Genomic DNA, 13012 nt, shown 5'->3' on the forward strand with positions numbered 1-13012 from the left:
GAGCTGGAACTCTGACTTGGGAAGCTGCCTTCACAGCTCCTAGTGAGCCTCTGCACCCCAATTAGAAACATCAACCTCAAAAATTTTTTTTGAAATGGTAGAGGGAAAAAACTGTCCCATGGACTTACCCCCCCGGTGTGTTGCCCATATGAATACTTACTGCGTGCGAGTCCAAAGCCTAGGAGACTCTTGACTTGAGATTTGATTTCTAGACCCTGAGCAGCCCAGTGACCAGCTTCAAGAGGGGCTGCTTTGGGGGATTCTTTCCTCAATGCACCTTCTTCCCCGTGAATAAATAACCGAGAGCTTAGGTACAAACTTCTCATGGAATTTAATGTCGGGGTGGGCAGGCTGGGGCCCGAGGGGAAGTGCGGCAGGGTGTCTGCAAGCAGCAAGGCGCAGGGGTCCCCGAGGGCTGGACCGGGACAACCGGGCCGCGGGCTCAGCAGGAACTCATCCTCTCTCCGGCTCTGCTCGTGGCTGCTCCTTACACCCGGATCTGAGGAAGGTCCTTCTTCTTTACCTCCGCCCAGATGTCCGACAAGTCCTGGATAAACTGCTGGATCTGCCAAGGCAAGGGGACCAGAGGTAAGCCTGCCCAGCCACAGGCCGTCCCATCCAAAGACAGAGCATGCCCAGGAGTCACCATTTTCCTGTGACTGACTTCCCGAGGCCACTTTCCCTCATCTGACAAGTATTCTAGTTGAGACGGAGGATCAGGTTTCAGAGGCAGGAGCAATAACTAGCAGTGGAGCTAGGGCTCCGAGAGGCAGCCACGGTGACCGAAGTACGCTGGCAGTGTGACTAAAGGGAGAAGAGACGGGGGACTGGAGGCGCTGGGCAGGCAGGTCCAGCGGGGTCCGGCACACGCCGCTCCACAATTTAATAACCTTTACGGTGTCGTTGACCTGAAACCCAGACCCGATGCTCCTTATGCTAATCTTGAGTCATCTAGGAAGTTTAAATTCTATCCGCTGGCTTCTGTTTTAAAGAACATGAATCAGTATGACGGTACAAGTCAGAAGGCCTGGGGTCCGGGTGAAGCTCTGGGGAAATCACTCTGTCTTTCTGGGACTCAGTTTCTTCATCTTTGAAAAGAGAAGAGGGAGGAAAGGTTGGCCTAGGTGACCTCAAAGATCTCGGTTCTAAAATTTCTCCTTTTCAAGAATGTTCCTGGAGATAGGACTCCAAAGACTGTCCAAAAGTCTCAACAACTCTGTCAATAGCTAATGGTACTAAACCAATAGGATTTCTGTTTTGCAAAAAAGGAAACCAAGAGTCAATGAATTAAAGTAACTTTCCCAAGGTTACCGAGAAGCCAAGCCCAGCATTTCCCAAATTAGGTTCTTATAATAAGTAGTCACATGCCCCCAAAAGGATTCAGTGGTCAAGTAAGTTTCAGAAACGTTAACTAAAGATAAATTACACTGAATCTGCTTAGGGAGTCTCAGGACTCTGTGAAGTCCCATATTTAAAAACCAGCTAACTTGGTTTAACTTTAGAGTTCCTAAATGCATTAGTTCACAGAGTCCTTTTATTCCCCCATAAGAAATTCTAACATCTTGGGATTCTAGGGTTTTCCAGGCCCAGTTAGGAAAATGCTGCTCCAGGCAGTTGGGACTTTATTCAGGGTAATGCTGGACCTTCCACGACGCAGCATATGGAATTCCAGCTGTCTTGCCTTTTGCAGAATCTCTTTCTCTGAGTTGTACTGTGATGCTGGGCTCCTAGCTCTCGATAAGTGGCTTCGGAGCCTGTGCCCAGATCTGTTGCAAGGATTTGCTGAACATTACTCATTGAGTGTCTCAAAGCCTCCTTACCTCAGGCTTAAGTGCAGGAAAAGGTTTGCTTTCTTTGAGGAAAACTTATGTTTCCTTATTTTCGCACCAGAACTGTGTGTTGCTTTTCCTTCTGGTCACCAGGAAGCTCAGAGCCAACTATTGTCCTACATAATATAAGAATCTACAGTCTGTATTTCTCTCTCTTGCCTTGATGTCAGATTTCCTTCCTTTCCCTTCCTTCCTTCCTTCCTTCCTTCCTTCCTTCCTTCCTTCCTTCCTTCCTCCCTTCCTCCCTTCCTCCCTTCCTCCCTTCCTCCCTTCCTCCCTTCCTCCCTTCCCCTTCCCCCCTTCCTCCCTTCCCCCCTTCCCCCCTTCCTCCCTCCCTCCCTTCCTCCCTCCCTCCCTTCCTCCCTTCCTCCCTTCCTTCCTCCCCTCCCCCCCTCCCCCCCTCTTTCTCTCTTTCTCTCTTTCTTTCTTTCTTTCCTTCTTTCCATTGTGGTTTTTTTGTTTTGTTTTTTTTTTAGAGAGAGTGGAAGGGAAGGAGAAGGTGGGGGCAGAAAGAGAGATACATAGATAGAGAAAAACATCCATGTGAGAGAGACACATTGATTGGTTGCCTCCTGTATGCACCCTGACCTGGGCTGGGATCGAACCTGCGATTCCAGGTATGGGCCCTTGACAGGGAATGGAACCTGTGACCCTCTGGTGTGTGGGTTGACGCTCTAACCAGTGAACAACACTGGCTAGAGCCTGATTTCAGATTTTAACATATTTTTCCTGGTTCTTATTTTTAATTTTTCAGGCTACTTGATTTCTCTCAGTAGGCTTATATCCTATAGGAATGAAGTGGGATATTTTAAAATAATATTTGGGCTCTATTAAGTATCCCTATAGAGGCAAATCAAGGTTGAAAGAGAGTCAGAAAGCTCAAAATTCGGAGTGGATGAACTGGATGATCTAAACTAGGAGTGCTCAGGCAGGGCCAGGGAGCTGGAGCTCACCACCTCCTGCCTCACCTGTCTTTACAACAGCTAACAGAAAGGGACCTGAGGACCTCCGGGAGTCCCTGAGACCCCACTGCTGGGGAGAGGAGCTGCGAGGCCAAGACTCTTTTTACAATCTATTATTTGTCTCTTTCTCTCTTGTTCTCTCACAAGTGGACAGTGGCTTTTTACCAGAGTGGAATGTTTCAATGACATGGGCTGTCACAACAGAATGAGTGCAAAAGCAGACATGAGAATCCCTGTCCTCTGTGAGGCCAGACATTAAGGGAATTTGTAAAAGTGTCAAATAACGCCACTCATCCCACAAAAGTTTTTGAAAATGTATTTTTCATTAAAAATGCTACTTATGTTAATTTGCTTGTCATTTTAAAATGAATGAAATAAGTAGTTTCTAATACAGTAAATATCAATAGATATAACTGATATAAACAGAAGCTCTTTGAGGGTCTTCAATATAGTTTAAGACTATAAAGATATCCTGATACCAAAAAGCTTGAGAACTGCTGTTGCAGAACAAACTTTCTTACAAATTCCCTTTATGGTCTTTGAACTGTCAATAATTCTGCTCTAACATGCCTTAGGAAGCAGGCAGATTTTTAAAAATATACATTTTTATTGATTTTTTTTAGAGAGAGAGAGAAAGGGAGGGAGAGAGAGAGAAGCGAGAGAAACATCGATCACTGCCTCCTGCACCACCCCCCCCAGGGGACTGAGCCCTCGATTCCAGCATGTGCCCTGACTGGGAATTGAACCTACAAACTTCTGGTGCATGGGACGGTGAACCACACTGGCTAGGGCCCAGGTAGATTTTTTGGTTTAGGGAAATCCTTCTTCCTGGCTGGTCAGTGGGGGAAATCCTTTACATTTCTTGAGTTTTATCTCTTTCTGTTGTTGTTAAACAGGGAAGTGTCTCTCGATTCATTGCTTGTTTGGTTTGTGTTCGATCTTTATTCACCAAACACTCACTGAGTGCCTCCTATGTGGCAGACATTGTTCCAAACTCTGGGGATACAGCAGGAACAAAACAAAAATCATGGCTTTCAGGTGCTTACTTTCTACTATTTCAGAGCAGAGCTAATGAATTTTGCCAAAGGAATAAATAAATAGTCATGGTTCTCTCCATGTCGCAAGAAGCATGGCTAATGCAGCTTACTGGTACGGAGTCTCCCAAATTATGGGATATGTTTACCTGTGGTCAGAAGTGACATGATTTTAGGTAGCACTTGGTCATGGCATCAAATAGCTTTGGATCATACAGTGAAAAAGTTATTTCCTTTCAATGACTTCAAAGAGAAAATCTCAGATTGGTACTACTATGACTCTAACACTTGCCTAAACTTGCTGAATTACCTCCCCTCTCCCTCACCAATATTCTCTTTTCCCGAAGAGTGGGCCTCAGGCAAAGGCTTCGGGACATCACTAGATCTAATATGACTGTTTTGCACAATGAATCCCATACTGGGTCCCTGCTACTGTCCTAGCTGATTGGGGCCAACCGGGTCTTAGCTCTAAGGCAGTGGTTCCCAAAGTGTGGGACCCAGACCAGCACCAGCACCTGGCACTTGTTGAAAATGGAAATTAATGAGTTCTCACTTCAGACCTACTGAGTCAGAGACTCTGGGGTGCGGCCCAGCAATACTCCCCGACCCCAGGTGATCCTGATCCTGTTCTTGTTTGAGACCCACAGCTCTATCCGGCTCTCTCCTCCACTCAACCAATCAAGAACCATCTTGGTTCAGTAGACACAGCCCGCCTGGCACCCGCGCCTCCTCTCACCATGTCCAGCTGTTTGTGCGTGTCCTCCAGGGACACGTGGGTTGTCTCCTTCAGCTGCTTGGTCACGATCTGGAAGAGGTTCAGCGTTGCCATCTTAATGGTGCCGAGCAAGAGGGTCTTCTTGGCGGCGGTGTTCTGGATGTGCGCCCAGCGAGATTCCTGGGGGGGGGGGGGGGCGTGAGCTCCGCGAGAGTGCGCGCGTGCGCCCGTGTGCGTGCGCCCCTCCCCATCCCGGGGCGCCCCTCCCCATCCCGGGGGCGCGCTCACCCAGACGATGACGTCGCTGCGCGCGCGGTCGAAGCGCATCTGCAGGCGCGCCAGCTCGTTGTTGTGCTGCAGCACCTCGTCGTCCTTCTCCTCCATGTAGCGCGCCAGCCGCGCCTTGGCGCGCTCGATCTTCTCCTGGCCCTCCTGCGCCGACTGCATGAGGTCGTAGTGCATGCTCACCAGCGTCTTGTAGCGCCCCATCACCTCGTGGATCTCCTCGAACTGCAGTGGGGGGCTCGGTTCACCGCACTGCAGCGCGGCGCGGGCCCTGCCCCGCTGCCCGCCAACCCCCGCCAGCTTCCTGCGCCGAGCAGAGGCCCTAGGCCGAGGTCGAGGGGCGGAGGCCGGCAGCACCTGCGGTCCCGCCGCTTGCTCCTCCTGGGTTGGTATGGGCCGCGGGCCGTATGTTGGGGGCACGAGCAACTGGACCGGGGGTTCTCAGCCTTGATTCAAGTTGGAATCACTCGAGGAACGTTTTAAAAGGACACCTGGCAGACTCGATCCCCAGAGATCTGGATTAATAGGCAGGTCTGAAGTGGTCCCTGGCACCTGAGTTTTGCCACACACCCCTCCCCCGCGGATGATTCCAGGGTTGAGAATTGCTACAGGGAACAGCCTTGGAAAAGACGATGGGTGTGTGTGGCATGTTCGGGATGCTCAAGAACGTTTAGTATGGATGACCTGAGTTCAAGATGGGGAGGGAGAGATCGACCTGGGGAAGTAAAAAAAGTGCCCAGTGAACCCTGAGAAGGAGTGTGGACTTCATCCACTGAAGGATTTTTAAGAAGCAGAGAGAACTTCACGTCTGTAGGAGGGGGAGGGGTGCATTTTGAGATGTTTCCCAAGGCAACGATGATCCTGTTCAACAAGAATGTACCAAGAACCACATACCAGCCAGGAACTATGCTAACTGCTTGGGACAGAGCAGGAGATAAGCCAGGCAGACCCTGCTCTGGCGAAGCCTACAACTCGGGGCGATGTGGAGGCAGAACAGACAGACAAGTAAATAGTCAGTTACAACACCCAGTGATAAGCCTTATCTTGTGACTGGGGCTGGGGCTGGACAGCCGCTGTGGGGTAATATCTTCAACTTGGTGCTCTCTGGTGTTTGTTCAGCATTTGCTGAGATCTCCCTCCAGCAGAGGCTGCAGAGGGTACCAGTGGGGCAGGAGGCCTGCCAGGCGCTGCTGCCTCCTCCGGCATGGTCCAGAGCGATGCCAGCTGCTCCTAACTCACAGGCCCCACTCAGCAGAGGAGAAGCCCTGTGACCCTCCCTGTTTAGAAGGCGGTGTGAGCACCAGTCCCCAGGGGTTTATCGAAGTGAGTGTTCCACCACCCATGGGACACTCCCTGAGCACTTTGCTCATCTCCTGACATTTTCAGTGATAGATTGGTGTTCTGGGAACTGTCCTGCTGGCCTTTCCCCAAATATGCCTCTGTTGGGAAGGGCCACCAAGCCAGCATTAGAAGAGGGAGGTGGAAACAGAAAAGGTTTCCAGAAGGAAAGGGTGGCTAAAAGGAGACCAGAGGTAGAAACAGAAGATAGCCAGGCCAAGGCAGGTGGGGGAAGGTGAGGGAGTATTACAGGTAGAGGGAACAGCCTGGGAAAAGACAATGGGTGGGTGTAGCATGTTCAGTATACTCAAGAAAGGTTAGTATATGAATGATCTGAGTTCAAGATGGGGAGGGAAAGATTGATCTGGAGAAGTAAAAATAAGTGCCCAGTAAACCCTGAAAAAAAAGTGTGGACTTCATCCATTGAAGGATTTTAAGAAGCAGAGAGAGAACTTTATGTCTATATTTTGGAAAGGTCACTCAGCACATGGTGCAACAGCATACAAGTTGAAATGAATGGACCACATCAGAGCTATCAGGAGCACCTCTCCAAAACCTAATGCTGATGGCAAAAGGACTCAGGTGCCAACTTGAAGAGGCTCCTGCTGTCCAAAGACACTTTGAACATCAGTAAGAATAAGTGCAAAGGATTAAAACATATCAAACATGTTAAAAATCCATGCATTCATAATGATTATAACAACAGTACAGGTCACTTTAGGAGGATGCTGGAGAACCAACTCATTATTCTGAAAACTGTAATCAAGAATTGAGCATTTAAGTAGCTTTTTTTAAACAACCACATAGGGACCAAATCGATGATGAAGGGAATATTCTCTTTATGAAGTCCTTTTCTTTATGGCAGGATTCTAGTCATATGTGAAGAGGGGATGATACAACGTTTCTAGAACCCTAGAAGGGCCTTCCGCCCCTACCACCAAAGAAATCAGAACTGTGACTTCTATCACCAAAGATTCATTTTGCCTGTTTTTAAACACATCTGTGGAATCATGCAGTATGTTGTCCTTATGTTTGGCTTATTTTGATCAGCATAATGAGGTCTGCGACTTGAGAAACATAGCAACCAAATGCAGTGTGAGGACCTTGTTTGGACTCTGATGAGAACAAACCAACTGTCCAAAAGGCATTCGTGCAATAATGGGGGTAATTTTTAACATCAACTGGACATTTAATATTAAGGAATTACTATCAAATTTTCACTAGGTGTGACGATGGTATTGCGACTATATTAAAAAGAGCTCTTCTCTTTTAGAGTTACAGGCTGAAATACTTATGGATAAAAATATATAATTTGCTTCAAAATGACAGAGGTGGGAGGTCTGGGGGATTGACTATGAGTTGATAATTGCTGGAATTAGGTGATGAGCAATGGGCATTCAATAGTCTATTCTCTCTATTTTTGTATATATTTGACATTTTCCATAATAAAAAGGTTTTAAAAAATATTGGTCAGAAAAAGTAAGTCACAAAAGAACATGTACAATACTATTAGTAGTTTATGGATATGTAGTATGTTGCCAAAGCAATAGAAACAAACATGTGGATGAGAAATTAGAAAATCAGAGATCTGGTTACCTCTGAGGACAGGGGAAGAAGAATGGGCTGGGAAGGGGGCCCACACAGGGGGTTTCAATCACCTGTGGTGTTCTATTAGAGAAAAAGGAATTGGGGGGAAATAGGGGCACGCATGAAGGCTTGACAAAGCTGTGGTGAGTGCTTGGGTGCTAGTATGTATTTCTCTATACTTTTCAGTATGCTTAAGGTATTTTGCATACTGAAAAAACACGCTGGCTATAGAATGCTGGACAAGCTGGCGGCCAGGACTAACGCAAAGCTGAACCCCAGATGCGGTACACTGGTGGTCTGGCGGAGGAAGGGGCAGGGGCTGGATTCCAGAAATACTTAGGAGGCAGAACAGACCAAAGCTGCGGATTGATGGCTGCAGGGAATGAGGGAGGAGGAAGAGTCAAAGGTGAGGCTCAGGTTCTGGTGAGGCTGGGGGGGGGGCGTGAGCGGGGGGCCATGGGTGAGGGGGCAAGCCATTCACCAGCACTGGGCACACCAGCAGCAGGCTCGCCTGGGGATGGCAGGAAGCAGATGAGTGGAGTCATGGACTCGATAAGTTAGATGTAGGGGCCCGAAGCTCAGAAGGACAGCCAGATACTGGCCAGTCTCCTCAGTTCTAAGACATTTTACCAGCTCTGAGTTTGAGTCACATCTTATAATTTACCTGCTGCTTTAATATGGTAGTCTTTCCTCACTCCCCTCACAAAAAAATCCCAATTGTTAAATGAATAATTTATCGGATTTTTTAGAGTGGAGGAAATAGCACGGATTGGGGACTCATGCATGCATAAATCAGGTTAGCAGTTCTACATGGAAATTGCTGGGACTTTACAAATCCATGCACCCTTTGTCTCTTGCAGCCCCCACAGACATTGATCCACCGGAGAGGGCATGCTTCATATCTCACTCTGCCCTGGTCAGGGGTCCTACCTGCTGCTGTCACATGGGGGCATGGGGAAGACAGCGTGGATAGCCACTGACAGGGGTGGCATCCAAGGGAGGCCCAGGGAATTGATCAGGGAGAAGAGTGGAGGGTCTGGAACAAAGACCTGAGGGACATTTAAGGAAGGAGCTAGGGAGAGGAGCCCCAGAGGGGTCTGAGGAGGAAGGGCTGGGGGTAGGAGGAAAGTAGGGGAGGGGGCAATGGTCCCAGAGGAAAGGGCAAAAGTGTGTTTAAAGGATGAGTGTCAACAATGCAGTTGACCCTTGAACAATGCAGGGTTTAGGAGTGATGATCCCTATGCAGTGGAAAATCCACATATAACCTTTGACTCCCCCAGAACTTAACTACTGATAGCCTAGTGTTGACTGGAAGCCTTACTGATAACATAAAAAGCGGATTAACACATATTTTGTATGTTATAGGTATTATATACTGTATTCTTACAATAAAGTAAGCTAAAGAGAAGAAAATGTTACTAAGAAAATCATAAATCGACTGTATTTATCCATACTGCAAGTTCATGTCATCTGTTTCAGGCTTCGTGGTTCACCTGCGAGTTTTTTCAAATTGTCTATTTGAAAAAAATCACATTTAAGTGGACAGCACAGTTCAAACCTGTGTTGGTCGAGAGTCAACTGGACCACAGGACGCAGGAGTGGGAATAGGGTGGAGAAGTTCCCGTAGCCCTGGCAACAAGGTGACTTCAGGAAGAGCAGCCGTCAGTGGCATTGTGGGGCCCACAGAGGAGTGGTTAGAAGCAAGCGCTCGGCCACTTACAGGCTGTGAGTCCCTGAGCAGTTTACCTAACCTCTCTGAGCTTCCATGTCTTCCTCCATAATGGTGACACAATGGATGGCGTTCCCCCGGGGCTGATGAATGGAGTGAATGAAGTCACCCATGTGCGGCCCCTCACCTGGGGCCCAGCACACACAGAACTCCCAAGCTCTGCATTAGGTTGGGTGCTTTCCAGTTCTCTCCCTTCCTCTCCCTATTTACTCTCAAGGAAACAAAAACGCCAGGGAGGAGGGGAAGCGGGGATGGAAACAGGCCACATCCTGACGCAGGCAAAGCTTATCCCTGCTTATCATTGGTGCTGCAAAAAGAAACCTCGTTCCCCAAACATAACACCCATACAGAGACACTGACACAGCTGTCACTCGCAGACACCAAGATACATTGCGCAGTCCCCAGCCCTGACCAGGGGCCTTTCCCAGCTGCCCTGAGAGTAGGGTGACCATCCCTGTAGAGTGTCCCCAAGCCCAGCCCCCATAGCCCCAGGCTGGGGAAGAGGTGGGGCTGAGGAAGGCCCCGCCCCCTCACCTCGGAGGTCTCCACCACCTTCTCCAGGTACTTGTTGAAGATGGAGTAGTCCTGCAGCTTCTTGCTCAGGTGCTGGTGCTGCAGCCGCAGGGCTGCCATCTCCTGCTTGGCCCTGGCCAGCTCACGCATGCGCTGCCTCTTGAGGTCTCTCTCCTTGTTGGCTTTTTTCAGGGCTCGGATCCGCTTCTGGTCATTCTCCTGGGGTCAGGGAGGTGGTGCTTGTCAAGAGCTCGCCCTGCCATCCTTGGGGCCCAGGCTGGTGCAGCCCCCACCCAGGGCCTCTGTTTGTTGAGCTCAGGTCACCCTAAGGATGGGCAGGGACCATCCAGGTGAGCAAGAAGGCCTTTATTTTCTCCGGTTTTGATACTTGGTGCCTCCGTTTCTCCAACTGTAGAGTTGAGAGGCAGTAGCCCCTCTCTTCCTTCCAAAACCTGGGGCAACAGTGCTCAAGCCATAGGGAGATGAGATAGGAGACAGGCCTGCTCCAGAGGGCCTGGGGGCAAGGCCATGCCAGAGAGCAAGCAGCTAGTAGCTGAGACTGGTGTCAGGCTCAGGTAGGAGGAGATGATGCAGGCAATTCGATGCCCAGAAAAAGATACAAGGCTCAGCTGCTGCAATCAGGCCAACCCTCTCTTCTCCTTCCTTCTGCAAAGCCCTCCCCCCAAGACTAGCGGGTGAATCCCTCCTTCCCAATGCACTAGTGTGGCTCCTGTGATTCCACATGGTGGGCTGCATGCTGGTGGCATTTGGAGGCATGTGGAGAAGGCACACAGAGGATTGGCACTGTGTCCCTTAGTCCAGGAGAGGACTGAAGGGCCCTAAACCAGTGGTTTTCAAGTCCAACTGTGCATCACAATCCCGAGCAACTTCTTAAACATGTAGTTGTCCGAGCCTGGCTGCAGGCCTGCTGAATGCAAGGAGAGAGGAGTCTGGGGCTCTGTATCTGTAACATGCTTTCCAGGGTTCTGATGCTGCTGGTCTCTGGTGGTCATTTGGAAAACCCCTCACCCCTGAATTCCCTGCTGCCCCAACCACTCCACTAGCTTTTCTCTGGTCAGTAAGAAGAGCTGGGCCTCTGGAGAATATGCCTGGTCCACCAGCTTCCTTTCCCACTTGGTGTAGGCCCAGAACAAGGCGGAAAGAAGGTGCTAAAGAGCAGGACTCCCCTGTAGCAGAGGCCAGTGAGTGCTCCCTGGAGCTCGGCCAGGCCCCTCCTTCCTGGAGAAATGTGGATTTTAAAATGGTGAAATCGCTCCTCAAAGGACCAGTTGAGAGGAGCTGCCTCAGGATGGACTCTGGTGCCTGGTCCTTCAACCACCCCCTCCCCGGACCCTCAGTGCTAGGAGGGAGTGGTGGGGTGAGTCGGGGGTACTAAAACTCTGCCTGATTCATCTTTGTATCTCCAAGGGCCTAGCCCTGACCATAGCACATCCATCCATTCATTCATTGGATAAACTGTGTGTACCAGGTATGGATGGGCAAGGAAATGGTAAATGGAAATCTAGAAGGAGCAGGGACTGACAGGCAAACAAGAAATTACAAACAGCTGTAAGTGGGGACCTAAAGGGAGAAGCCCCAGGCATTGCTGAGCACTGAGGAGACATCTAATCCAGGGTCAGGAGGCAGCAAAAGCGAGGAGGAAGAGCAGGAGGAGGGGACCCAGAGTGTGGGTGCCCGTGGCCCGCTGCAGCAGGGCCCACACCCCGATACCTGGATGAATTGCTCAAACTTCTGAATGTGGGCCTTCAGCTGGGCCTCCTTGACGCCCAGTTCCTCCCAGCGCAGGTTCAGGGTTTCCATTCTGCGCTGAAACGTCTTGGGGCGGGGGGAGCAGGAAGGTGGGGGGCCTGTGACGCGGGTACCAAGGCGGGCAGACCCCAGCGCCCCCCGCCCCGGGGCCTCCACCAGGCCTCCCGCTCCCCACCCTGGCCTGGTTCGGAGCAGAGCGCCCCGGGGCGCCGCCCCCCCTCGGGTCGTCTCGGTCTCTGCAGGGGGCGCACGGACCCCCCCCCAGGACCCCCGGCTCCAGCCCCCGCCCCCCAAAGGCAGGGCGGCCGGCCCGGGCCCACCTCCTTCTTCTGCAGCATGGCGTGGTGCATGACCTTGGCCTCCTTCTTCTTCTCCAGCAGCCGGATGGACTGCGACTCCGACTGCTCCTCGATGTGGGGGAACTTCCTGTGGGGGGACAGGGCAGAGGGGCCTGGGCGGCGGGCGGGGGCGGGGCAGCGGGTTTCGGGGTACGCGGGGCTGGGCGGTCGCAGCCCCAGGGGCGGCCCGGCCCTGACACTCACTGCAGCAGCTGCAGCAGCCGCTCGCCATACTGCAGCCGGAAGTACTCGGCCAGGTCCTCCTCCTCCATCAGGCCGAGGCTCATGGTGGCGGCGACCGGGTGGCCCGGGCGGCCGAGCCCTCGCCGCAGAACAGTGGCTGTGGTTGGGGTGGGGGGGGGGCACAGGTGGCTCCCGGGCGGCTGGGCTCTAGCTTCTCCTGCCTGCTTTTCGGGGCCCACGGAGAGTGGGTGCCTGAGAGACTCCTGGGAAAATGGCTGCAGGCCCGGGTCGTTGGCGACCGGAGACCTGGTTACCTAGCAACAGGTCGCCCGGGCCTGTGGACCGCTGGGGGGGGGGAAACTCAGGCTTTGCCCTTTGACCCCTGACCCCGCTGACCTCACCCTCGCTGAGGTCCCGCTCTCTGCTCCCGCAGTTACTACGTCGGGGACTCTGGGAAGAAGTCAGGCCTGGTAAGAGGCTGGTGTTCGGGGCTGGGCGCCCACGGCGGGGAGGCGGGGTTCCGTAGAGCAGGGGTGTGTGCGGGTGAGGGAGGCCCTGCCCCTGGGGACCCCCTGCCGGGTGCAGGGCTGTGTGCGGTGAGGGAGGCCCTGCCCCTGGGGCCCCCCTGCCGGGTGCAGGGCTGTGTGCGGTGAGGGAGGCCCTGCCTCTGGGGCCCCCCTGCCGGGTGCAGGGCTGTGTGCGGTGAGGGGGGCCCTGCCCCTGGGGACC

At 51.8% G+C, this 13012-nt stretch overlaps 1 protein-coding gene across 1 annotated transcript; it reads right to left on the reverse strand.

Moving 5' to 3' along the window:
* Nucleotides 1–313: 313 nt before the first annotated feature.
* Nucleotides 314–12784, reverse strand: CCDC42 (coiled-coil domain containing 42). The gene is made up of 7 exons (XM_081162072.1): nt 12305–12784; nt 12083–12188; nt 11724–11828; nt 10014–10211; nt 4829–5050; nt 4562–4720; nt 314–565 (listed from the first exon to the last, which is right to left on the reverse strand). The coding sequence occupies exons 1-7, from the start codon at nt 12385–12387 to the stop codon at nt 488–490; spliced, it is 951 nt and encodes a 316-aa protein (XP_081018198.1). The 5' UTR covers nt 12388–12784; the 3' UTR covers nt 314–487.
* Between the last annotated feature and the right edge of the window lie 228 nt (nt 12785–13012).

The sequence above is a fragment of the Miniopterus schreibersii genome (genome assembly GCF_964146895.1).
Source record: "Miniopterus schreibersii genome assembly, chromosome: 16".
Lineage (NCBI taxonomy): Eukaryota > Metazoa > Chordata > Mammalia > Chiroptera > Miniopteridae > Miniopterus > Miniopterus schreibersii.

Coding starts and splice junctions, on each gene's coding strand:
- CCDC42 (XM_081162072.1), bottom strand. CDS start 12,387: ATGAGCCTCGGCCTGATGGAGGAGGAGGACCTGGCCGAGTACTTCCGG. Junction 10,212..11,723: donor AGTTTGAGCAATTCATCCAG/GTATCGGGGTGT, acceptor CCCTGACCCCAG/GAGAATGACCAGAAGCGGAT. Junction 4,721..4,828: donor GCAGCGACGTCATCGTCTGG/GTGAGCGCGCCC, acceptor CCCCCCCCCCAG/GAATCTCGCTGGGCGCACAT.